Source organism: Notamacropus eugenii, chromosome 4 (assembly GCF_028372415.1).
Source record: "Notamacropus eugenii isolate mMacEug1 chromosome 4, mMacEug1.pri_v2, whole genome shotgun sequence".
Lineage (NCBI taxonomy): Eukaryota > Metazoa > Chordata > Mammalia > Diprotodontia > Macropodidae > Notamacropus > Notamacropus eugenii.
This window is the reverse complement of record NC_092875.1, coordinates 458,517,277-458,543,048: the sequence shown is the minus strand read 5'-3', so window position 1 is coordinate 458,543,048 and position 25,772 is coordinate 458,517,277. Positions and strand designations below refer to the sequence as shown.

Here is a 25,772-nt window from a genome sequence, read left to right as displayed (position 1 = left end):
AAAACAAACACCTCATTTTCAAGTAAGCTTTTCCATGGCTAAGGAGAATATGAGTCAACGTTCTTTGCTGTTGTACTTTCAAACACCGCTGTGGGTGAGAGTTACTCAATCTCAAACAACTCTCATAATTCTTGTCATTCTCAGGGGATGCTGACTAATGCATCCCCTATCCAAATGGGGCTTAATGATCTTACCGGCAGAACATGACATAAAGGCACCTTTGAAACTGAGCTATTTATAGCAATAACAGTTGGTAATGCTTCAGTCATTCTCTATACCAGTCAATTTGATTAATATTTATCATATCAGGTGCTGAGAGGCACTATGCTAGTTGCTAAGAATATTATAGTATATATAGTATGTACATACGTATATACATAAATATATGCATACTCACATATGTACATACAAACATATATGTACATATAATATATACACATGTATGTGTGTGTTATATACACACATGCACACACGCATAGTCCCTGATTTCAAGGAGCTTATATTCTAGTGGGAAGGCATAACAGCAAGCACCCTAACATATCCAGGACAGGTTCTTAGGTCTGCTTTTCTAAAAGGGAAACAACTTTTGAGGGGTCAACAATCTTCTTTAATCACATGTATCAACAGAGGAAATACAAGCAAAGAAATAAAAACTGACAGACAGGGCTTCTAACTGTCTGAACACAAGCAATACGTACATCACAGATCAACAAGCAGGTCCAGCTGTCTGACCATTACATATGTACATAGTTACCAGAGAGAGAAGCATTAGCATCTGAGTTTCCAAAGCTGAGGGGCTCCTTAACAGCTACCCAAAGTCTCATCTGGCATATGAATCTTCTTCCAAAGAGTATGTCCCCGAAGCAAAACCTCACCTCAGAGTATATATACCCTTTTCAGAGCCAGTGCCTCATTAGCAATTCACAAAAGGTGTGGGCCTTCCTACAAAACAAGCCTCCCCTAATCAAGCTTTTCTTAATGGACTTCACCTAAGGCCTATTAATGGGTAGGGGAAGATCTTTAACTCATATTACAGAAGGGACAATATACACATATACAAGTTAGAATATAATTAAATTCATTGAAGAGTTCAAACAAGGTGGTTTGGAGAATTAATATAAATTCAAGTAAAGCCTCATGAAAGAGATAGCAGCTGAGGTGGATCTGTGGCCCACTATCTGTTGGTCTCCAGTGGTAGGATTCCTAGGCTTGATTGTACCATCACTTAGTAATCAATTACTAATGCTTTATTGTGTCATGGGCACTTTAGCTTTGGTGGTTAATGAATCTCAATGTAGAAGGAGATGAAGAGTAGCCATTATCTCTTAGTATCTTCAAGAACCACGTTACTATTGATAATCAAGAAGAAAGAATAGGTAGTAATCACACAGGATTTTACAAACTGAAGAACATGGTTTGTACATCACTTTAAAAGACTGGCCTGCAGTTTTTGCTTGGCTGGCAGGGAAAGAAACTGCTTATTTGAATCTTTTATCTAATGAAAAGCAGGTATTGCAAGAATAGCTGTTAGACATGGCACTTGAAATGTTCATTGTTTATGTTTACTGATCAGAATATGTGAGCACTCCCAAGACCCTTCTTGGAGTATTTCGATTGACCGGTATCCATAGGAACCAGTCTCTGTCCTATCGCAAGATCTCTGGCTTTCTCCCCGCCCTCCATCCAGGGAGATCTGGCCAAGGAGGGCATGCAGCATGGTGAAGGAGAGAATGGGAGCTTGACTTCAGGTCTTCCACTGAAATGACCTAGAAGTTTGGAGGGAGCTGGTGTCTAGGAACAAGCTTAAAAAAAATTCCTTTTAATGATTTCACCAAATCACAAAATATGATCAATCAGACGATAAAAGACTAGAGAAACGGGTCTGTGAAGGCCCACATGCAGACGATCAGTTTTTCCTCTGATCTCCATCCACTGCTAAGAGCTTCTTTCACATTACAAATTTTGTTCTCTCTGTTACAGCTAAAACTGTCCCCTGAACTTAGCCTTACATTTCCCAACAGTCTTTTCAGAGACTGTTTCCTAATGACTTACACGCAATCCCTGCTCACATCTGTTTCTTACAGTCCTTTGTTTCCTTCTGGACTCAGCCCATATGCCAACTCCTAAGGAAAGGTGTTCTTCACCCCACTAGTCTTTCCTTCCTTCAAATATCTGGTATTCACTTATCTGCTTCCATGCTGGATTTCTCATTGCAGTGTAAAGTTCTAGAAGGCAGAGAATCCTTGATAGTTTTGCTACATATCCCTCGGACCTGTGTCCAGTGCTTTGTACGTGGTAGCTGGGAAATTCATGTTTATTGAGTTGAATTAAATTGAACAAAATAAGAAATATCGTCATTCTACTTTATGGTGAATCCAGTTCCACAGACAATAATATAAAGTAATTATATATGCATATTTTTTATTTTAGGTATTTTATATCTCTTTAGTATTTAGAAAAAAATACAACTATCCTTTTATTACAAGTAGTTTGTTCTAAAGGATCATTTGTTGAACCAGTTTCCCGTTGCTCTTCACTTATAATAAAGAACAACTATTACTCAATTATTCAATTAAATCGAAGATTAAAATATTAGGAGGCACATATGATTACTCACTAAAAGGAGAAAGGAAAAAAGCCCCTCTCATTCTTTCTGTCTCTATCTCTCTTTGTGCCTCCCTCTCTCTCCCTCTCTTCCATGTCTCTCTGTCTCTTACACAATGCACACAAACACACACACACTCGTACTCAGTCCCTGTTTCATACATATATATGTATAGACATATTTTTCACATATATAACACATGTAAAATATATTTTAAATCATTTCATCAATAGAGTTGTTATATTGTTGGGTTCATCCAAATAAATTTAGAAAGGTAACATAAAACAAACAAATAAAAAATTTTAAAACATTCAGAAAACAAATATATATCTATATATACATAAAATCCCCTTTACTTATTCAAATGTCATTGCATCATCCACTTCATTTTTTCTGAATAAACACCAGCTGAGTCTTCCTTGAGTACAGTAAAAATAAAGACGGCAAGAACAAAGAAAAGAAAGAAAAGAAGGAAGGAAGGAAGGAAGGAAGGAAGGAAGGAAGGAAGGAAGGAAGGAAGGAAGGAAGGAAGGAAGGAAGGAAGGAAGAAAAGGTTTGCTTAGTGTTCCTAATATTAGTTCAACCCTGTATCTGTAGGCAGCTTGGAAATTTCTCTGTAATCACCCCTGGCTAAACAGCTTTGCATCAACTACTTTGCCCACTAAAGACTAGATCTCATTAACATAAAGTCAGGGAAGACTTGACTCAATCAGGAACTCTTCTCTTTTCATCCAAGAGTCAGTCTTAAAGAGACCTGACACCTCCTTCTTATAATTTCCTTCACTATGCTGACAACCCAAGTGAAATTTGCAGAATCTTCTCATTTAACATCCAAAGTTCACTCATCCAAAAATAGCTTTACCTAGCCCAAGAGATCTACTCAAATATCTTACCATTCTGACACTACATAAACACTAGCCAATGGGCCTTTAAGAAACATAGTCAAGCTATGCTGCACTATTTGCAATACCGACACTGACCATCTTCAAAAAGTCAAAGACACTGTGAGAATGACCTGTGAGAAAGTCAATGGAACTTAATATAAGAAAATATTTACCTAGATCTAGAATAATTGACAGGACCACCTTTATTTTTCCCAGTTAAAATAAAATGAGGAAAATTCCAATAAATTAAAAACATTGTACTACATTAGGTAAATGACATTTTAAGTTGGCGTAAGAAAGGGAGCACAAAATTGACTTTATATTACTGGAAAGCAGTCTGGCATAGGGGATAGAGAGCAGAGTTCAGAAGAGGAGGAACTGGCTTTAAGTTCTGCTTATGAAACATATTGTGAGCTTAACCCAGGACAAGCTATTGACTCTTATTTCCCGAGGCAAATATTTAAGATGATGATGACGATGATTGCAGCTTCCATTTACATGGCACTTTAATGTTTTCAAAGTTATTTAAATATGTTAACTCATTTGATAATCATAACAACAGTGTGAGGTAGGGTCTATTATTATCTGCATATTAGAGAAAAGAAAACTGAAGTTCAGAAAACTTAAAGTGACTTTACCCGGTGTCATATAATTAGCAATAATCTGAGACAGTATTTGAATTCAGGTCTTCTTGACTCCATGTCTTACACTTTATCATATCATACTAAAAAGCTGTAGAAGAATTGTCTATCTATATTACTCAAAAGAAATTCCTTACCAAGAAGTGTCCATATCAACGAAATAAAAGGTCCAGCCCAACACTATTGTATATACCTAAGTTCTTGGGAACTTTTTGGAAAGATAGAAAAATACAGAGGCAGTGAAATATAGAGCATAATGTTCTAGACTTGATATAAAGAATGCCTGGACTGGAATTCTACTCTAGATGCTAATTTTGCATCACTGGGAAAGTGATTTAGGTTCTCTGTCTCGTTTTTTTCTTGGTCAAATGCAAATAATAATAATACATATCTCATGGAATAATTGTGAGGATGAAATAATGTAAAAGTCAATGGCAAACCTCAAAGTATTATATTAATGTGAAGTTTTTTGTGATATTACTAATGTTGCTGTCATGAGAATAGGATTTCAATCCTTCATGTTACATTCTCTTTGATCCTATGAATCAATTAATTTCTCTGAAACTTTGATCTTTTATCTGTAAAATGGTATTCAAATTAGTGACATTAAATGCCTGTTGTATGCTGGGGAGAAGGGGAGAAGCATAGGCAAACCTGTTTGCGTTGTTCTAACATGAGCTGTAGAAAAGAAATAAAAGGAAATAAAGTTACCAAAAATGCACTAATGTGTTCTTTGTATACAAAGATATCACCGATCTTCCATTAGTAATATACACTTTGGTTCATATTTCCAGTGGTGCTGATCTATTGATAGTTTTTCACCTATACCTCCTAATATCCAATGGCCTATATGGGGAGAACAAGTCAAATATTTTGAAATATTTCTCCCTGGCTATTCAGCTTTGGGTCTGCTTCTTAGAAACGTAATGAATACGTAATTTTTATTTTTTGACCTTGTATTCCCTTTACTAAAATGAAGTTAAATTGTATGTAATATCAGGGATAAAATATTTTCTCATACTTCAGTTTCATTTTTAGAAGTATGCAACCTCTTATTCAATAAGTATTTTTTAAGCATCTCCCATGTTCCGGGCTATGTTGTGGGTTCTGGGGATATAAAGACAAGAAAGAAATTCTATTTTCAAGGAATTTACATTTCAGCAGTAGAGACAGCATATGTATGCGTATATAAAATATATGAATATATAAAAATGCATACATATAGGATGATGTGGAAAGAGGGAGACACTATTAACTGAAAGGATTAGAAAAGGTCACATGTAGAATGTAAGGTTTGAAAGAAACTATTCTAAATGGCAAAGGTGAGGAGCGAAGTCATTCCTTGTATTAGGCAGAGCCAATTCAGAGGGATAGCCTATTTCACTAGCTCTCTGTCTCTGTCTGCCTCTGTCTCTGTCTCTCTCTCCCTCTGTCTCTTTCTCTCTCCCTCCCTCTCCTTTTTCCTCTCTCTCCCCACACACATAGACACATGTATATGTATATACACATAGTGTGTGTATATATGCACACATGTATATACACACATGTACACACATTTATATCAGTCTAGTAAGGTGTTCCATACATATACTCACACATGTATACATATACACATATATACACACATGCATACATAGGAATATATGCATATACACATATACTTACATATATTGCATATATGTGTGTATATATATGTATACACACATAATATATGCATACACACATATGTCTTACTAGGCTAATGCTGACCTGGAATTCCATTTACACTCACTTACCTATCTAGTGGGAATACTAGCTACTAACATTATTATCAGGAGTTTTGATTGAAACCCACAAAAAGAGGTCTTGGTGATGAGTGACTCATTGGTCAGCCATTCGGTATTCTGGAGACCAGCTGTTGTAATCAATAAGCATCTAAATAAAGATGAACAAATTTAAAGATGACAGATTTCAGGGGATAGAATTAGAAAATTTTCTCTTTCCTCAGGGAAAAAATTGCTAATATCTTTGAGGCAGTAGTTGGAAAATGAAAAGTCCTTCTAGGGTTATTAGAAACAAGCTTTGATAAATTAACAAAAAAAAACCCTCATTCACAGGGGAATGGGGAAAGGGAAGATGATGCAAAGACTTTTTACAGAAGTAGACAGAAGTAAAAGAAAGATGAGAGGGTGCTATGGGAGGGGGACAAGAATGCTTCTTTGATAGTGGACGCAAATTCAGTTAAGTGAGTTTTTCCAAGGCACAGAGGGACATTACATGACAGAAGCATTGTCTACCAGAGGGGCCAAGAGCTTTAGATTTAGCTGCAACTTGATACGTTGTAAGCAAAGAATAAAATGGCAAAATTGGATAAGGATCTCTTTGAAAGTAGCCTTCCAATATGGTAGTGCTATTGCAAAGTAATAAGGTTTAGGTTAATGCATGACGAAGCTTTATCACTAAGAATAACCTGTGTTTGAAATGTTCTGCCTCCAGATGTGCTGCACTAAGGAGATTAGATGTCTGATCATATTTTCCTTCCCACGCACAAGAAAGGAATAATTTTCAAAATTAGGATCAAAAATATTTTTTCCCTCCAGTACATCCAGGAAGAGGTTTTTTCATTCCTTTGGAATTTGAGAATGAACTAACCTGGGAGAAAGGGACCTTAGAACATCACAGAATCAGAATTTTAATGCTGAGCTAAATCAGACCTTAAAGACATCTCCGTCATCTTTGGAATTCTGTATTACTAAAAACACAGCCATCACTGGGATTACAGGAGAGTTCAAGTGTTCTTTTACTTTTTGAAGACTTTATCTTCAAAACACCAAATGTTGCTTGTTTATGTAAAATACCAGTCTGCTTCTGTGTACTCTGTAATGGGACCTACCTAATGGCATGGAAATAATTATCTGACTAGAGCAAGTTCAAGCAAAGTAGCTGATCATAGATCTGAAAAAACATTTTGTATTTTAATGAATTAATAATTCAAATAATTTGTCCCATAATCATATTCAATGTTTGATACACTTTAGAAGTCATTGTTGGTGGTGGTCATTTTTTGTCTTTGTTTTATAATGGAATTTAAGGCATTTTCTAATATCAATGTCCTCACTGATGGATTCACTTATTCATTTACTCATCATACAATGGATGAACACTTACTGACTATGCTCCGGCACTGGGTTGTGTGGTACGACAGAGGGATGAAACACAGGCTCATTATTTATTACTTTCTAAAACCTCAAACCAAAGTCATTGGATAAAACCAGTTTTAAATTTGGCCTACCCTCAAGAAATTTTTAATTGAAAAAAATTGCTTATTTGTACCATGTATGTATGTGCACTTGTGTGCATGTGTGTATGTATACACAGTTCTACAACAATGAATACATACACACACGATAATGCATACATACATACATACTTAGTTATTTTTAATGCAGGAGAAAAATATTTAATAAAAAAACTACTATTTTAGATATGTTAAAATTATTGAATATAATTCCACTATTTTCCACAGAACCTAATCTCTAGACAGCATGGGGTATAATGATTCAAACACAGATGAAGTACATTTTTTTCAAGAATCCTATAGATAATTCCTATGCATTCAATGATTACACGGAATACATGAAAATCATTGTCCTTGATAAGAATTTAATTTTTCAATTGCTATATATCTAAAAGACCTATAATTTAAAATAATAAACTAAGATGCATTTTGAATTTTCCAAAAATAATAATGCAACATATTATACTAATAAAATATGATGTGCTTAGTACTTGAAAAATTTCTAGTATATGATATCCTTTCTCATAAAATGAATAAGATTTATTGTTGCTCCTTTGAACATGACACACAGTAGTGAAATAATCCCCTATCAATGCCTCTTGTAAAGTACGACAGTGTAATGAAAACCATTGCTCAACATTTAAAACAAGTTATTTGGCTTTGGCTCTTGCACAAAGATGTAAACCAAAACGAGCAGCAACCTCCATCCTACCAGGAGCCAGAGGTGTTTCCAATCTGGCAAAAATGGGTCGTAAGAATTCATTTGGATTCTGTTCAATTTATCACAGTGTTTGACACCTTTAAGTGTCAAGACATTTCTTTTACTTTGTTTTGTTAAACTGTTTTTTTTCTATTCATTGTCTTATTCATTCATTTCATGCTAAAAATGTACATTGCCCTCATTTGCTTCAGAAATATTCATTCTTGCCCCCTCCTGAAAATGTGGTTCTCCCATGAAACTCTGATCTTTAATTGTGCCACCTTCTCTCTGTTAAAGATTGGTGCACAGGAATATAGCATTCCTCCCTTTATAGCAAATAATGAGAAGATCTGAAGGTCTAGTTGTATTAGTTCTAGCCAAAAATCTTAGAATGAGCTATTTTAGAATTGAATTGAAAGAAAGTGTTATTATTCAACTCTAACTTAGTGATCTTCTAAGAAATAATGGATGACCACCAAGGCAATGGTTAAACATATTGGTCAAATCTGTTCAAGATTCAAATAGCATGAAGTCCAACAATCGGTGGCAAAATACAGAGAATAAATATTTTTATTTTTGATAAGATGGCAACTGTAACCACAGGTTTCTACCCTTCCCAAATGATACAAATCCCTCCTTTTTTGTTTCAAAACATGTCTCCCACTAACCTTAACTTATTAAAAGCATGCTCAAAAACCTTATGGTAACTGATAACTTTAACCCATTAAGGTGAAACATTTCTGTCTTCCGAAGATGAGAAGTTTTCCTCCTCAGAGTTGAGATGAGGACTAGAGAGATTTTAGGAAGATGGATCAAATATGTGCCTATAATCTGAGGAGAAGTTTTTGCTCAAGTTTACATTATGCCATTTTAAAAGGATGAATACTGGCTAGAGAGTAATTCGTTTGTCCAAATAAGGATCACTTATTCACAAACAATTGAATTATTTCATAAGAAGAAAAATAGTTTCAAATTTTGTTGAATTGGAATGGAATCTTTAATAACATGTACATTTATTACAAAGTAAAATTTTGAAAAATACTTTTTTTTCAACTTCTTATGATGGAAACCCTGTACCTGATCATTTCATTTGAAAAGAGATAGGTAGAATCACTCACAAAACACTTGGGCATTGTAAATAGGCTCTCTCAAATCTATTTGGATAAAATGTGTATTTCTTCCAAACAAATTGGTTTTGGAATTATGTGTCATTGAGGCCAACATCTTCTTTTTATAAAAGTATTTGGAATGTATGCAACTGTGAATGTTTGAAATAATAATGCATTTTATTTAACTTTTCAAATGCCTACCAAAGCAATTGTATTTATCAACTTATACAATGTTAAGAAGGAAAAATATAAAAAAGATAAAAATATAACAATCAAACACAGAAGGACAGCCAAATGTTAGAATACAGTGACACTTACGCAAAATGTACACACTACATCATAGCCAAACTCATGGCATATATCAAATAAAGTAAGCATTCAGATAACCATTAAAGTGTTCAAATCTTGCACTTACCAACCTCCACAACACTAGAGCAATTGGGATCTGTGAAGCCATCTGGGCACTCACAGGAAAAAGAATCATCAGCCAGTCCAGGCAAGCAGATTCCTCCATTTTCACATGGGTTAGGGTCACAAATATCACCTGGGGATTGAAGAAACAGGTACTGAGTTTTTCATCCATCCCATCCATTCCATCCAAATGAATTATCCTTCAATAGGCAGAGATTCTGTTGTATTCTGCTTTATGTAAGCAACTTTCTGAAGATTTATTTAATTCTACCTACTTCTAGAATAAAGATTCCATGAAATGAAATTCATGTAGACTTTTGATTCAAACATTGGATAAAGATGTTTTATTGTCTTGTAGTTTTGTTTTGAGATGTTGTAGTAGAATTAAAAAAATGTTTTAAGATAAGAAGCAATTCTACTAACCCTTTTATATCAGAGTATATGTTTATTGCTGTTTATTAAGTTGAAATAAAAAAGAAAAAATTTTAAAAAGAACAAATATTTTGAATACAGAGAAGCATGAGAGGACCTAAGTGAATGAATTCAAAAGAAAAAAGAACTAAGAAAACAATATACACAATGACTACAGTTATATAAATGAAAAGAATCATATGCCATTAAAACAAGCCAACTTGTCTTGAAAGAAGACATGAAAATATTCCTTCCCTATATTCTTTTCAGAGGTAGAGAACTATAGGGGTAACACATTGTATCCTGTATACCACAGCCATAGTTCCCCACCTCTAAAAATAAGACTATTTTGATGTCCTTTCTTTTTTAAATTTAATTTATTTTTGGTTAAATTTTAATTTCCAAGATGTCACCCTCCTTCTCTCTGCAACCTTCATTAGATAAGGTCATCATTTGGCATATATACATACAAACAAAAATATTATGTATATATGTATGTGTGAATGAATGAATGTAAAGTCATACTATGCATACTTCTATTTGTAAGTTCTTCCTCTGGAGGTGTATAGCATCTTCATAATTTCTTTGTAGTTTATTTGAATATTTATAATACTCAGAATAGCATAGTTATTCAGTTATTCTTTGAAAAATATTGTTGTTGACTGCATTAATTGTTCACTTGGTTCTACTTATTTCACTCTTTAGTCTTCCATGAATGTCTTTCCATGTTTTTTCCCTAAAATCAACTTGCTTATCATTTTTTTTACAGGACAGTAGGATTGTATCACAATTATGTACCATCATGTGTTTAGTCATTCCTCATTTGATGTTCATCCCTTCAATTTCTAGTTCTTTGCCACCACAAAGAGAGTTACTATAAATATATTAGAACAAATACCTTAAATTCTTTTCCTTTTTCCCAGATCACCTTGAGAAACAGAGATTGGTTTTGCTGGGTCAAAGATTATGTACAGTTTTATAACTATCTTTGAGCATAATTCCACATTGCTCTAAAAAATGATTGGATTAGTTCACCATTCCACCAATAGTCTATCAGTGTCATATTAATTTTTTTGAGCATATATATATATATGTACACACCCGTCATTTACCAAATTTTATATACATACATGTATGCATATGTATGTATATAAAATTTAGTAAACAATTTGTTTCAGAGTACTCTTAAATGTGTATACTAGTTTCTGATTTCTTAGAAAAAATAGACCTGTGATTACATTGATATAAATACTTCCTGTTGAGAAAATTCTTCTTTCCTTGCAGATTGGCTTCCTACTCTACACTCTAAGAGTGTCTGTGGCATTAGGAAATGGACTGACTTGCCTGCCATTCCATATGCTGTGTATATCAGAGACAGGCCTCAAATCCAGGTTCTTGACTCCAGCAAATCTTAGTTCCACTATTCCACAGCCTTTCAAAAAATATTTGCTTCATTTGTTTATATCCGAATTTAATTGGAAACTAATTTAAATATTCTTATTTTAGTGGAAGATGAGTACAAAATAACCATAGATAAAAATCCTACAATTATTTTGCATTAAAATCCAACAAATTCCATTGTAACAGTAGTTCACAATGCATCTGATTTTGCTTGTTTTTATATTTATAAGATGATTATTTGAAAATACTATGTTCAATCTTACACTGCTATTATTTTGATCTTTGATAATAGCATTCAGAAAATATTACTAATTTAGCAATCATATAATGGAATTCAATAAATAAATTTTTCATGAAAAGCATTTCTTATGTCCCTACTATATTCCAGAAATGTGCTAGGCATTGTAATACAAAGACAAGAGGAAACAGTACTTGACTTCAATGACTTCTGTTATGGAGATAAGTATGTGTGTATACATATACATGCATCCACACACCTATACATACACATACAGAACAATAAAAAAATAGGAGTTGTACTAGCAAATAGGAGGTAGAGATGAGGACTGGGGAAGGCACTGATAAAAGGTGATACTTGAGGTACATTTTGAAGGAAATGAGGAATTCTTTGAGGTGGAGGTGAAGATAAAATATATTACTGGCATAAAAGATGACCAATGCAAAGACAGAAATGAGGGATGGAGTGTTTTGTGTGACAAAGAAGGAGAAAGCCAGTACTGATAGTATTAGTGTTGTCTAAAAAGAGTGGAAATAAGACTAGAAATAAAGGTTGAGAACAGACTATGAAGACTTTTAGAAGACCAACAGAGAAGTTTCTATTTGATCTTATGGAGAATATAGATGAGTACAGAAAATACATGGTCCACTTTGCACTTGAAGAAAATCACCGCAGCACCTACATTAAAAAATGGATCGGAGTGGAAAGCTACTGGAAGCAGCAAAATCAATTAACAGACCATTGTGATGGTCCAGGCAAGAGGTGATGATGGCCTGAACAAAGGGGATAACTTTAAGAACAGAAAAACAGGATGGATGTGAGACGTTGAAGATGAAATTACAAGATTTGGCTATTTATTGAATATTGTGTTATGAGGACGGGTGACAGAAGTCAGGCTTTTTAAAGAACTGAGGAGTGAATAAGAGAAAATGAAGAGGAGACGGTGAGTATAAATACTAGTATGATATAAATGAAAAGTAAAATAAATAATACTATCAACCTGGGTTCATAAAGCAGTAAGTTCTTACATGACTGACTTGATTATGGATAGTAAATGATCACCTGTGATTATGTGAGACAAATGATTTTGGTGACCACAAGTATGTTTTTATTTATTTTTGTGGTTATTGTTTAATAGTTTTGGTCATATCCTACTCTTCATGATCACGTTGGGAATATTCTTGACAAAGACACTGGAGTGATTGGGTATTTTCTTTTCCAGTTCATTTTACAAATGAAGGACTGTGGCCAATAGAAGTTAAGTTGCTTGCCTAGGACACAGCTCATAAATGCCAGAGACTGAATTTGAACTCAGATCCTCCTCATTCTAAGACCAGTGTTCTATCTGGCACCTAGATTTTTGTTTAATTTTTATTGAATCACTTCTGTGATACGGTTTTTTTCTGTGATATATTATGAATTTTATATTTCATATTAACAAGTTAAAATTACTTAACAATTTACATTTGAATTAATTTATTTAAATACATAAAATATCAAAGACTTTAGTCTCTGTCTCCATGTTTATTTTTGTAGTCATTTTTATTCACTTTTTTTTAAATGATCCTAATTAGTATGTATTCAATTCTCCTAGTTCTGATTTTTGGCATTTTTCATTATACCATAAGGGTCTTTCTAGATTTTTTTATATTCCTTATGCTTATTATTTCAATTACATTACATTAGTATATCACTGTTATTTTAGCCTTTATTGTACTGTTAGAGAATTACATTGCTTTCAGGTTGTTGTTTTTGTTCCAAAGTGGAATCAGGATTTTAAACCTCTTATTTTCTTGCCTCTTTAGAGAACTATATCGCTACTCTGAAAGACTGTGGAAACATCATCTTTCCTAAGAAAAAAAACAACATGATTTTAATGTATCTTGTTGATATGATACTTGTTCTTGAAATGTCCCGAGGATATTTAATCAACTTGGTACTCCCTTCATTTGTCTTCCAACTCTATAGTACATCATTTATCTAATTGTCTTGTCAATCTGGTAGATAGAAGATAAAGCTTCTGTTCCCTAATTTTGGTGAAACGCTTGGCTTTGGTGTCTTTCAGTAAGTCAGTTGTCCAACCATTTCCTTACAAAGGATTGTTTTTGAATAAAAAGAACATGCAGATATTTGAATTAATTCCTCAACAGAAATTACAAAGAAAGTTTTTATGAAAATCTTCAAACAGATAGTTTTCTCACTTTTTCCCTCTCTTCATCCTTTTAAGGTATATTCCTACCAATGAAAGTATTGGATCAGAAGATATAATTATTTTTGTAACTTTCATTCCATAATGCTAGACTGTTGTCTATACACTTGCCATTCTACATAGTGAGAGGTAGCATGGTATAACGGAGAAGACAGTGGGCTTGAAGTCAGGAAAATAGATTTAAACCATACGTTAGATATTTACTAACTGAATGACTCTGGGAAAGTTACTTAATTATAGGTGCATTTTTCTAATTTTTAAAATTAATAGTTGAACTTAATGGTCTCTAAGGTCCCTTTGATCTGTGTTAATCTATAATCTTGAACTATGGGGGTGTGTACCCATATCTTTGCAGGATGGCAAGCACTAAATTTCACTTAATTTTTTTTCATGCTTCTGATTTAATGGCAAATTAATTTGCATAGACTAGGAGTGCTATATGGCTATCACACATCTATAACAACTTGGGGAACAAGATGATGTCAGAATTATTATATTCAGTGGCATTTTGCCCAAAACTATATTGTACTTCAACAATATAATTGTGTCCTTTCTGTCCATCCATATTTAAATTCTTTTCCATCAAAAAAGCTGATGCATCAGGAATATGTCGATCAAAATAAATTGAGAAATACATTTAAAAACTGTCTGGAATCACTTCTTAGAGGAGTTTAACTGATATAAAACTGTTCTCACAAGAAAAATTCCCCTGCCAAAGCCCAGAAATTGCCTTAAAGAAAATTATCAGTTTACCAGAGTGAGGAGCATGAGTGAGATGGAGAGAAAATAAATTTATTTATCAAAAAATAATAAAACAAAGCATAATTTCATTCACAAAACAAAACAAAACAAGAACTCAAATGATAGGATTGGATTGAGAATGATGAAAGATTCTAAAGTATATCACCTCAAAAAACAAAGAAAACTTGCGGGTAACAGAAAATTTAGCTTAGATCTATCAAAACTTAAATATTTACAATTACTTCCAGATGAGATTCAAAAAAAGTAAAAAAAAAATCTATGGACAATCTAAAATAGTTGATAGCATTTCTCTAATGATGTATTCCCATCATTAATGATAATGAAGAATGGCATTTGAATCTCAACAATTCAATTCGATTTAATTCAATAAATATTTCTTAAGAATCAACTAGGTGCCAGTGGCTGTGCTAATATCTCAGTATTGAATGCATTATAGACAGTTGTTTGAGATAGAATTTAAGAAGATGAAGTCAGAAAGAGCTACCAGAGGGATGTTGCTAAATAGAGAAGAAATCTATTACAGAGGTAACACAATTTCAAGACATTCAGTGATCAATTTTCTAGATATTTCAAGTAGAGTGAAACTCCAAAAGAATTGAAAAGATTATTGATGATTTCAATGACTTCCTCTTCATCCAGTTCCTCCTTCACCCTCCCCAGGTGATCGATAGGGCATTAGCAAATTTTGGCTCATAGGTCTTCTTTCTCATTTCTAGGAAATCTTTATGAGAATGACCTACATATTTTCTGAGGATCCTCTTTCGTGAAGGATGCCCTTCTTGAATGTATGAGAAGGGAATAGGCAAGATTTAGAAGATGATTTTTTTTTAACTTCATATCTCATCTTCAGGTAAATACTTGATGGAGAGTAGTAATGAACATGAGACCTCACTGTACTTGCTGGCTATTGAATGTAAAAAGAACATATGACTTCATGCAGCAAAGTGTTGCCTTATAGGCTCTCCTCCAAGAAGGATTCACCCAAAATTCTTTGATTAATACAACCAGAAAGATACACTTGTTTAACTGATGATCAATATCAATGCTAAATGAAGGTAGAAATTTGCTCAATAAAGATGATTGTCAAATCATGGGTGATTCTGCTCTAAATCCAAATATAAGAAAGATTCCCTTTGATAGATGAGTTTTAGATTTTCTTTCCTGCAATTGATATTGTTCTGGCTGTATCAAGCCATGAAACACTACAGGTCCTCCTCAGTGGGACCCAAGGTACTCTAAAGAGATCAAACTAGAGAGAAGAAACCATCCAACAACAATTACAACAACCACTGTAAAATGAGAATAACTCATGTGCAGCCCATTGAAGTAGTCTATTTTCACAGTTATACTGAACAGACCCTGCAGATAATCAAAGATCCAAACCCAGAACTTTTAAAAGGAGAAGAAAAAGCTTGATTGCATTTGGTTAATTTCACAAAATTTTAAATAAAACTTCTTACACAAAAGTCTCATCTTTTTACTACCAATCAATATATTCTCAGTCATATTTTCATTTCTCATATTGTCAAGGGAAACAGTCAGAGTTGAAATTTAATTACCTTTGGTTTTCATACCAGTTATTTCTAAATAAATCCCTCCTCCTTCACCCAGTGAGCTTTTCTCTTTGAAGTGTTCTTTATTTTTAATCATTCTTTTTTAAAAATTTCAGCTCTAAATTCTCTTCCTCCTTCCTGCTTCCCACCCCCATTCCCATAAAAGGTAGGCAATAGGATGTCAATATCAATAGGACCAATTATCAAATATCAATATAAATTGATATCAACATTATATTAATTATATATGTGAAATCATGCAAAACATTTCCGTATTAGCCATATCACAAAGAAGTAAGAAAAATGAAGTAAAAAAAATTACTTCAATTTGCACTGAGTTCATTAATTCCTTGTCTGAAGGTGGATGATATTTTTCATCATGACTCCTTCAGAACTGTTGGAACACTGTATTGATCAGAGTAGCTAAGTCTTTCACAGTTGATCCTCATTACAATACTTCTATTACTATGTGTGATGATCTCCTGGCTCTGCTCACTTCATTTTTAATCACTTCATATAGATCTTCCCAAATTTTCCTGAAATCATCCAGCATGTCATTTTGTGTAGTACACTAGAATTCCATTGCAACCATATGCAATAGCTTGTTCGAGCATTCCTAATTTATGGTCATCACCTTAATTTCCAAATCTTTGCCATGACAAGGAGTTGCCATAAATTTTTTTGTACATGTAGTTGCTTTAACTTTTTCTTTGATCTCTTTGGGATACAAATGGAGTAGCTGAATTGGTCAAAGTGTATGCAGGTTTACAGCCCTTCAAGCCGAGTTCCAAATTGTTCCCAAGAAGGTTTGGACCTTTCACAACTCAACCAATAGTTTATTAGTATACCTACTTTCCCTCATCCCTTCTATCATTTGTCATTTTGGATAGGTGTGAGGTGATACCCTAGAGCTATTTTAATTTGCATTTCTCTAACTAATGGTGATTTAGAACATTTTTTCCCTGCAACTATACACAGCTTTGATTTCATCTGAAAACTGCCTGCTTCTATTCCTTGACAACTCATTGTTTAGGGAATGGCTCTTATTTTTTTATTAATTTGACTCAGTTCCCTATATATTTGAGAGAGGAGGCATTTATCAGATAAATCTCTAAATTTTTTGATATTATATCATTTTCTATGGTGACTCTTTTAACAAAGAAGAAAAAATGCTTTAAGCAAAATTGGGTGATAAAATCATCTCATTTTATGGAGAATGCAATACACACACACACACACACACACACACACAATCTTCCTTATCTATGAGAAAAGGAGTCAACAGCAACATTTTCTTAATGATGCTACCTCAGATGCAAATTTTGGAATATAATTATTTCCAAAGAATCAGAACTGTGTTAGACCCTCAGTACAATGGATAGACATATAATGAGTAAGAAATAAGATGTAGTATATTATCAGTAATCTGTAAGAAGTATCACAAAATACATTAGGACACATACTTGGACAAAGGATTGGTTAAGAGGAGGGACAACTGATAGGTAGCTTGGGTGTTATTGTTATCTGTAAAATATTAACACACACAAACACATGAATAAAAGCTCTCCATTTTTCTCTTACAAATCTGAAAGGTGCTTGACACGAGTCTCAAGATGAGAAGGTGTGAATGCTTCCAATCAGAATGGCTGGTGGGGAGGGAGTGCTTAATCTACAAAACCATACCCTCATCAGAATATCAAAGCATGAGAATAAAGCACTACCCAATACAGTCACTGTACTGTATAATTTAAGACAGAGGTATGTAAGGCATATTGCTGCATGTAGCCCACAACACTCTTGAAGGCAGCCCAAATCAGATTAAAATGTAATTTAGAAATGTTTTACAAATAAATAAATGAACAATAGAAAACATAATAGTAGTATGTGGTTTTCTAAGGCAATATGCCGTCCATGGAGATTCATATATATGGTTTAGTGGCCTCTATTTCTCTTTGAATTTAACATCTATGCTTTAAGAAATGCTTCATTGCCAGGCCTAGAGGCCTGTGTGGGCTACCCGAGTCTTCTTACCTCACCTCCGAGGTCTTCGGTTGGCCAAAACCAGATACTCATATGAGAAAAAGGACGTTCCAGAGTCGAACAAAGGTTGAGCTTTATTTCAGGGTCTAGGTTACAAGTGCAGGAGGGGTCTTCCTTAGGAGGAAGAGGGGGAGATTTCCTAAGGAGGCTAAGATCTTAAGGGATTGGAAGTAGAAGTACAAGCGGGGAGAGAGGGGGAGGGGAGAGAGGAAAGAAGAGAAGCAGAGCCTACTGTCCTCTTGGCTCCTCACGTGCTAAGAGCTCTTTCAGGTTTCCCTGATCCTACTTAACTCTCCAGCAGCATAGTTTGCATCTAAATACCGTGCTGTTAGATAACAATAGTGTGCCCAGATCCGGGACGACCTCGAGGGCAGGGAGACTCCACCCATCACTTATCTCCCAGGGAGAGGCGGAAATACCCCAGCTAGCCGAGCTAGCTCAGTCTGACCTTCTCGAATCCCCGCTGTTCATGGAGGGCCTCGTAAGACTCTAAGATTTAGAAGTCCCACTTTTACCCGCCCGAGACCGTCCACACGGATTTGAACTTCCAATCCCAACACTTCATTATGTTTTTTGATGCTTATAGGCACCCATTTGTCAATTTAGGAAACTGCGGCATATGTGTTGTTTTTACAGTGTACATGGTGATGCAATTTAAGGCCCTTAAGAACAGAAATAATTTCATTTTTCCCCTCTGTTTCCACAGTATTTAGCATAGTACTGGTACATAGAAGATATTTATTAAAAGTTTGTTGACCAATTAATTAGTTGACTGATTGATTTATGGTTTCACAGTAAATAAGTGGCAGATCTGAGATGAGAATCCATTATCACAGAATTCTGGAGTCATGAAATTTTGGATGTAAAACTTACTTTAGTGATCATCCAAATCAGCTGCTTCATTCAAAAGATAAATGCAAACCACTAATACCTGGAGAAAGGAAAATTCAAGCAACTTGACATTTCCACCTCACAACCATAAGATCAGAAAAGATGACAAAGGAGGAAAATGGCAAATGCTGGAGAGTTGATAAGAAAAGAGGCACATTAATGTCCTATTGGTGGAGTTGTGAATTTTTCTAACTATTATAGGAAGGAATTTGATATTACACCAAAAATGATACCAAACTGTACATACCCTTTGACACTTAAACACTATTGCTAGGCCTTAACCTCAATAAAGTAAAAAGGAAAGAAAGGGATGCATACATACAAAAATGCTTATAGGTACTCTTTCCATAACTGGGGAAAATAAAGTGGATATCTACCTACTGTGGAATGACTAAACAAATTATGGAATATAAAAACAATGGAATTTTATTGTGCCATAAGAAATGGCAAAATAGAGAGTTTCATAGATACAGTGATGAAGAACACAATGAGGAGTGCCAGAAAAACAATATATGCAATCATTACAAGGCAACTTTGAAAGATTCTAAAATTATGATTGATTCAATAACAAATCATGATTTTAGATGAAGAGAAAAGGCATTTTATGTACTTCCTGACAAAGTAGTAAAAGACTTAAAGTGAAGAATAAAACATATATATGTGTATGTATATAATACCTATATATATATATATATATATATATATATATATATATATATATATATATATATAAATAGTCAAGCAAAACAAATTTCTACATTGGCTATGTAAAATTATCTATCTATATTATATATATATATATATGCACACACACACACCTGCATACACATATATGTACGTAATATATTGTAGATTTGTGGATATTTTACATAACTATTATAGAAATTTGTTTTGTTTAGTGATGCATATTTATTATGAGGATTTCTTTCTTTTTATTGTTCAATGGAAAGAAATGAGGAGAGAAACAAATGTTAATTGGGAAATAATAAAATTAAATTTGGGGAAAAGAGAAAGACAAGAAAACAGAATCAGAGAAGTGGCGATGTTTTAAAGCCACCCAGAGTGACAATAACAGAACTGGGTCAAGAGGCAGGTAGCCTAACTTCTCGTCCGAGCTTTCTCTTTATCCTCTGGATCACCTTTTCTAGCCCCCGTAATCTTTTTCAGTCTCACAGTTGTTAGGCAAAGCAAGAAGCCCCACGGCTGTAGCAATTCCATTCAAATACTGTAAGAAGATAGGTCGATATCATCCCAGGACCAGAATGAGGAGAGGACTCCCCGTTATGATCCCAGACTTCGTTCTTAACCCAGCAGATTCTTTTTTTTGTATTAACTAGCATTGCTCCATTTACTCGTGTAGATTACAGCATAATAGAAGGTCATTTTCGGTCATCCTGATGAATATTGGGTCACTGGATTCAGATGGCTCTGGAGGAGAAGTGAGACTGGTGACCTGCACAGCCCTTCCTCACTCAAAACAAAGTCAAGTGCAAGTCATGTCATTATTTCTCTGATGGCATGGTCTTCTTCAGCAACAAAGGACAAACACACACACACACACGCACACACAAACACACAAACACACACACACACACAAGATGTAGAGCTAGAAGGGCACCTTCAATACAATTCTTTTAGTCTAAAAATAGAGCCCAAACAGGGTGAAACAACTAGTCCATTGTCTTATTGACAGAGTTGGGATTCAAACTCAAGTACTCTGACTTGTTACATCATGTCACCTTCAACTCTCTGGACCTCAGGTGCCTCATCTGTAAAATTCAAGAACTAGACTAGTGGGAGACACTCTTCCAACCCTAGATATATGGCACTATAACCTCCTATCTTATGACTCCACATCCATCATTCTTTCTATTACACTCCAATGTTGACAGTCTTAAAAGGGAAAGCAACCTTTCTTAGATGGACATTAATTCTTTTATGAGAAAGAAAATGGTTATCTGTGTCTGTGTTATTATCCTTGGAGAGATAGCAACACTATGAAAGACTAAGGATTTTGGTGATCTATTAAGTATTCTTTTGGTTAAAACACAGATGAGATGATTCAATCCTAAAACCAATTAAAATACACTTCAGAGACTTCTGATGCCCTGTAGTGTCAATTAATTTAGGGAAGTGTCAGCTCAGGTAAGAACTTCTGATTGAAATACAATAAAATCTTACACTTCAAGCAATGCAGTGTTTTTTTTTTCTCCCCCCCCCCCCCCGAAGTGATTATGTTGGCATAGTCTATTAAAACCATCAATGTAACTAGTCTAAGGAGGCTGGACTGATCAGGGAAAACAGGAAAGTTCAAGATTCTGTGACTCTGCAGTCTTTACGTGCACAGCATAATCCACCAGCAATATTATACCTGCCTGTTTCCTGGCTGGTATTCTTCTGTTTTACATTAGGGCAGATATGTTTAATTTGAATCTAACTATGTTTTATGATTCTGCCTCCCGTTTATGGCAGATGCAGGCAAATTAAGCTGATCCTGATTTGCCTTTTGGCAGTAGAACGAAGCAATTACATTCCCCAGGGGCAAGAAATCATTGCCTGTTATATTTAACTTACTGTTCACCTGCTCACTCCACCTCCAATCCAGGCTTTGGAGGTGACTGAGCCTACCTAGATTCAGTGTCTCCTTCAGACATATCACTAACCCTCTCTCCATTTTCAATAGACTATTGCATTCATAGTGTGTATTATAACTTGATTTATATTTTTTTTTTGTAAATTAACAATCATTGACCTTTAGATCTCGGCATTGCTACATGACTGACTCTATAGGATGATTTAAAGCATCCCAAAGGAAAACTCCAAAGATTTGGTTGTTGGACTTGAGCCCAAATCCAGTGTTCAAATTCTACAGATTATGCACACATACACTCCAAATGGAAGGCATGATAACCACACATTTAGTTATGCTTTAGCAAAATGCTTCTTTTCAAAGTATGTAGTGAAAGTATAATTTTCCCTATTTACAACTCAGGACATGAAATCTTAAGGTTCTTTAGAAACTGATCTCAGAGTTGCCCAAGGACACACAAGTAATATCTGAATCAGGCTTCTAATTTCGGTCTCCTGACTTCCAGTTCAGTGCTTTTTTCACTGTGCTACAGATTGCTTTTCTCTCACATGAGAGCAAATTGTTTCCTCCTCACTTTTCTTGGCTGTAAAAATTGACAGCTAAATTCTCCCAATTGAATAAATGAATGGAAAAAATTATTAAATATTTACTATGTGTAAAACACTGTGTTAAATGCCATGGATAAAATAAGACAAGTCAGTCCCTATTCTCAAGGAACTCACATTCTAATAGAGACAACACATATAGGTCTCATCTCTTAAGTCAAATGGAAAGGTCTAGTCATCTTTATGATGAAGTAGGCAAGGCATATGAAAATACATCTTCTTTTACATCATTTCCTTGGATAAAACTATATTTCTGTTGTTTGACAAATTAAAAATGCTGAACATTTTGATGACAAGGACTTGTTCTCCCCTTCTTACTTCCTGCCCCCTATCTCTATGTGTCTTCAGTTGCTGTGGCTGCCAAAGAGATAGTTTGCAGTCTCTTCAGAGACAGTTGACATCTCCAAAAGGACTTTTTTGTTGGATCATTGTTGTCAGCCTTTCAGTCTCATATCAACCTTTAGAGGACTTTCCTACTTAGCTTAATGTTACTGGAGTTGTGATATTGTTTCACTAGATTTTTGGAAAGCTTCATATACATACATACACATAAATATACACATATATATGTGTATATGTACATATGTATATGCACATATATATATATATATACACACAGAGAGAGAGAGAGAGAGAGAGAGAGAGAGAGAGAGAGAGAGAGAGAGAGAGAGAGAGAGAACTATGGTAAGCATTGAGGGCAAAAAAAGGCAAAAAGAAGACCATCCCTGTCCTCAAGGAGTTTACGTTACACTGAAATGTAGATCTATAAGACATTAGTATCGCCATCCATATACCTTTAATGGGAGGGGTGATAGAGGATTTCTGGCCCTTATATACATTGACCATATCTATCTATGTGTGTCTAGTATATACTGAATTCAAAATACTCTCTAAAGTAAATTCTCTCACTACATGTAATATAATTGAACCCTTTGGTATCTTTCCTCTAAGATTCTGTAACTATTTAACACGCATAAATTAATTTACTTTTTAATCAAATAGTACAGTGATCTGGCATTATACATAGAGCAGACATTTAATATTGTGTCTTAAACTGAATGAAGTAGAACTCAAAAAGATATAAAAATATTGATATGGGGAGACAAATGGAACATTAAAATAATTTTTCCATAATAATGGAATTAGGATATGTCAGTTAAATCACTCATTAGTGTCTTAAGATCATAGGATTATAGATTAAAACATTTAAAGGAACTTCAGAGGTCACCAGGTACAAACTCCACACTTTATAGGTGAGGGGACCAGGGCCCAGAGAAGTTAAGCAACTTGCCAAAATTCCTATAGGTAGTTAGGTCATTGAGAGGCGGGGCTCAAATTTGAATCTAAGAACTTTGTTTCCAAATCCAGTATTCTTTCCCTTCCACTACAGATGCAAGAACAACCAAATAAAAAAACCCTTAGGTGCCAAATACCAGTTCTACTGATTACTCCCTGTGTGTTCCTGGGCACTCCCCCAACTTCTCTGAGTCTTACTTCCTTTAGCTATGGAATGAAGGTCTTGGATTAGATAACCAGATCATAGATTTCGATTTGGAAGCAGATTTCAAGATCATCTAATTCAAACCTGTAACTTTTCAAATGAGGAATCTGAATCACTTTTAACTGACTTGCATGGCTTCACAAAGATAATAAGTACTCAACTACAATTTGAACCCCCATTTTCCAGATTCCAAATCCACTTATCTATATCCACTCCATTACACTTTTAAGATTCTCTTTAGCTTCAAATCCTGTGACGATCCTAGACATCATATCACATGTCTGCATTAGACTAAGCTGTACATTAGAACATTAGTCTAAAATTTTAAAAAAAGGGAAAAAATGTGCCTTCATTGGTTAAAACTAAAATTTGAACTACCCTGTAAACAATGCACTTCACTAAACAAGAAAACTCTAACATACAAGTGAGCATTAACTCTACTTAAGATGAGATAAAGTTCATGGAAATTTACATATTCAAATTAGTAAAACTCAGTGAAAATGTTAGCACCCTTATGACTTATTGTCTATGTATGCAAAACAAAATAAATGTCACTTTTTGAATCAACAATATGCCTCTCAATTTACCTTTTTTCCTCTTGAGAGACCATTTACATTGAAATAATGAAATCTGATTCACTACATGGTCTACTCAGTTTTGATGCATAGACTGATTTAAAGGCATAATTCCAAATAGTAAAACCTACGGATGTGTGGTTGGTTCCGATTTATTTAAATATAATTTATTATTATAAGTAATATTAAAAATATTTCATTTTGTCTATATTTTTAAAAATGCATTCCAGCTGAAAGACCCTATTTATAAGCAGAAGGATAAAAGGATACATAAAAAGTTCCATATTTCAATAGATATAACTTTATTCTAAAATAGATATTGATATTAAATAATTGGATATCTTTTCTAGAATATTCTGTCCAAATATCCCATTTTGGATATAGAGGGATCCACATTATGCATCCAGGATAGAAAAACAAAAACAAAAACAAAAACAAACCAACCAGATCTTCAAATTCTCAATCCAAATCTTGATCATGGTGATTTAATCAGGGATTCATTTGTTAGTCTGTTTTCTTTCTTACTATTGCCTAATGTATTCTTATAAGAAATTCTCAAAAAGATCTTAGAAAACTATTAGCACGGGGAACAATGCAGCAGTGGCAGTTTCCCCCCAGAGAATAGCAGAAACCAGCAGGACTTATTACTAAACATGCACTCCTATGTAAAATTCATGTCCTGGGACACAAAGGCTCAAAATGGTGTATGACGAGACTGGAGTCAAATTATTCAGAGCCATTGGGCACAGGAGGTTGATAAGTTGACATGTTAATATGGGTTCTGGTATTAGTGGGCATAAAACAAATGACACACTCCAAATCCGCCCAGTCAATTAATCAATCAATTATAAAGCATTGATTAAGTATGCTTTATGTGCTAGGTATTGTACTAGATGATGAGGGTACAAATACAACAATTGAAAAAAAACTCCTAAGGAGCCTACGTCATGTCAAGGAATACAATGCGGCCATAGAAATGAATAGATGCAGGATAAATACAAGGTAAGTAAAGTTATACCAATCATTTGCAATATCTTTCAAGTACTAAGAGCCTATATTTTTCTGAATTGTTGAAGTTAGGACTCAACTCAATCCAACTCTTCCAGGAAATATTCCATCATGTCTAATAAAGCAAAAATTACTATCAAAGTAATTTGCCCATTGTAATTTCTTAATATTTGTAGAATTGAATTAAAGTCTCCTATTATTATGACCTTCATCCTTCCACCTTACATTTCTTTTGTAATGTTCTAATGCACTTAAATAATTTATACTGTAGTAATCTGGGTTGGTTAATATCATCCTTTTACACTGCAAACTCCAAGAAGTCAAGAATCATATTTCATTTAAACTTTACAAGGATAAATGG

The 25,772-nt window shown here is 34.3% G+C and overlaps 1 protein-coding gene across 3 annotated transcripts in view; it reads right to left on the bottom strand.

The window, feature by feature from the left end:
* The window catches only part of EDIL3 (EGF like repeats and discoidin domains 3), a 603,244-nt gene that overhangs the window by 442,859 nt on the left and 134,613 nt on the right, over nt 1-25,772 (bottom strand). For all 3 annotated transcript variants that reach the window (XM_072606206.1, XM_072606208.1, XM_072606207.1), the window contains exon 2: nt 9,632-9,760. In XM_072606206.1, coding sequence (XP_072462307.1) covers nt 9,632-9,760 — 129 coding nt within the window. The remainder of the gene's footprint in view (nt 1-9,631; nt 9,761-25,772) is intronic.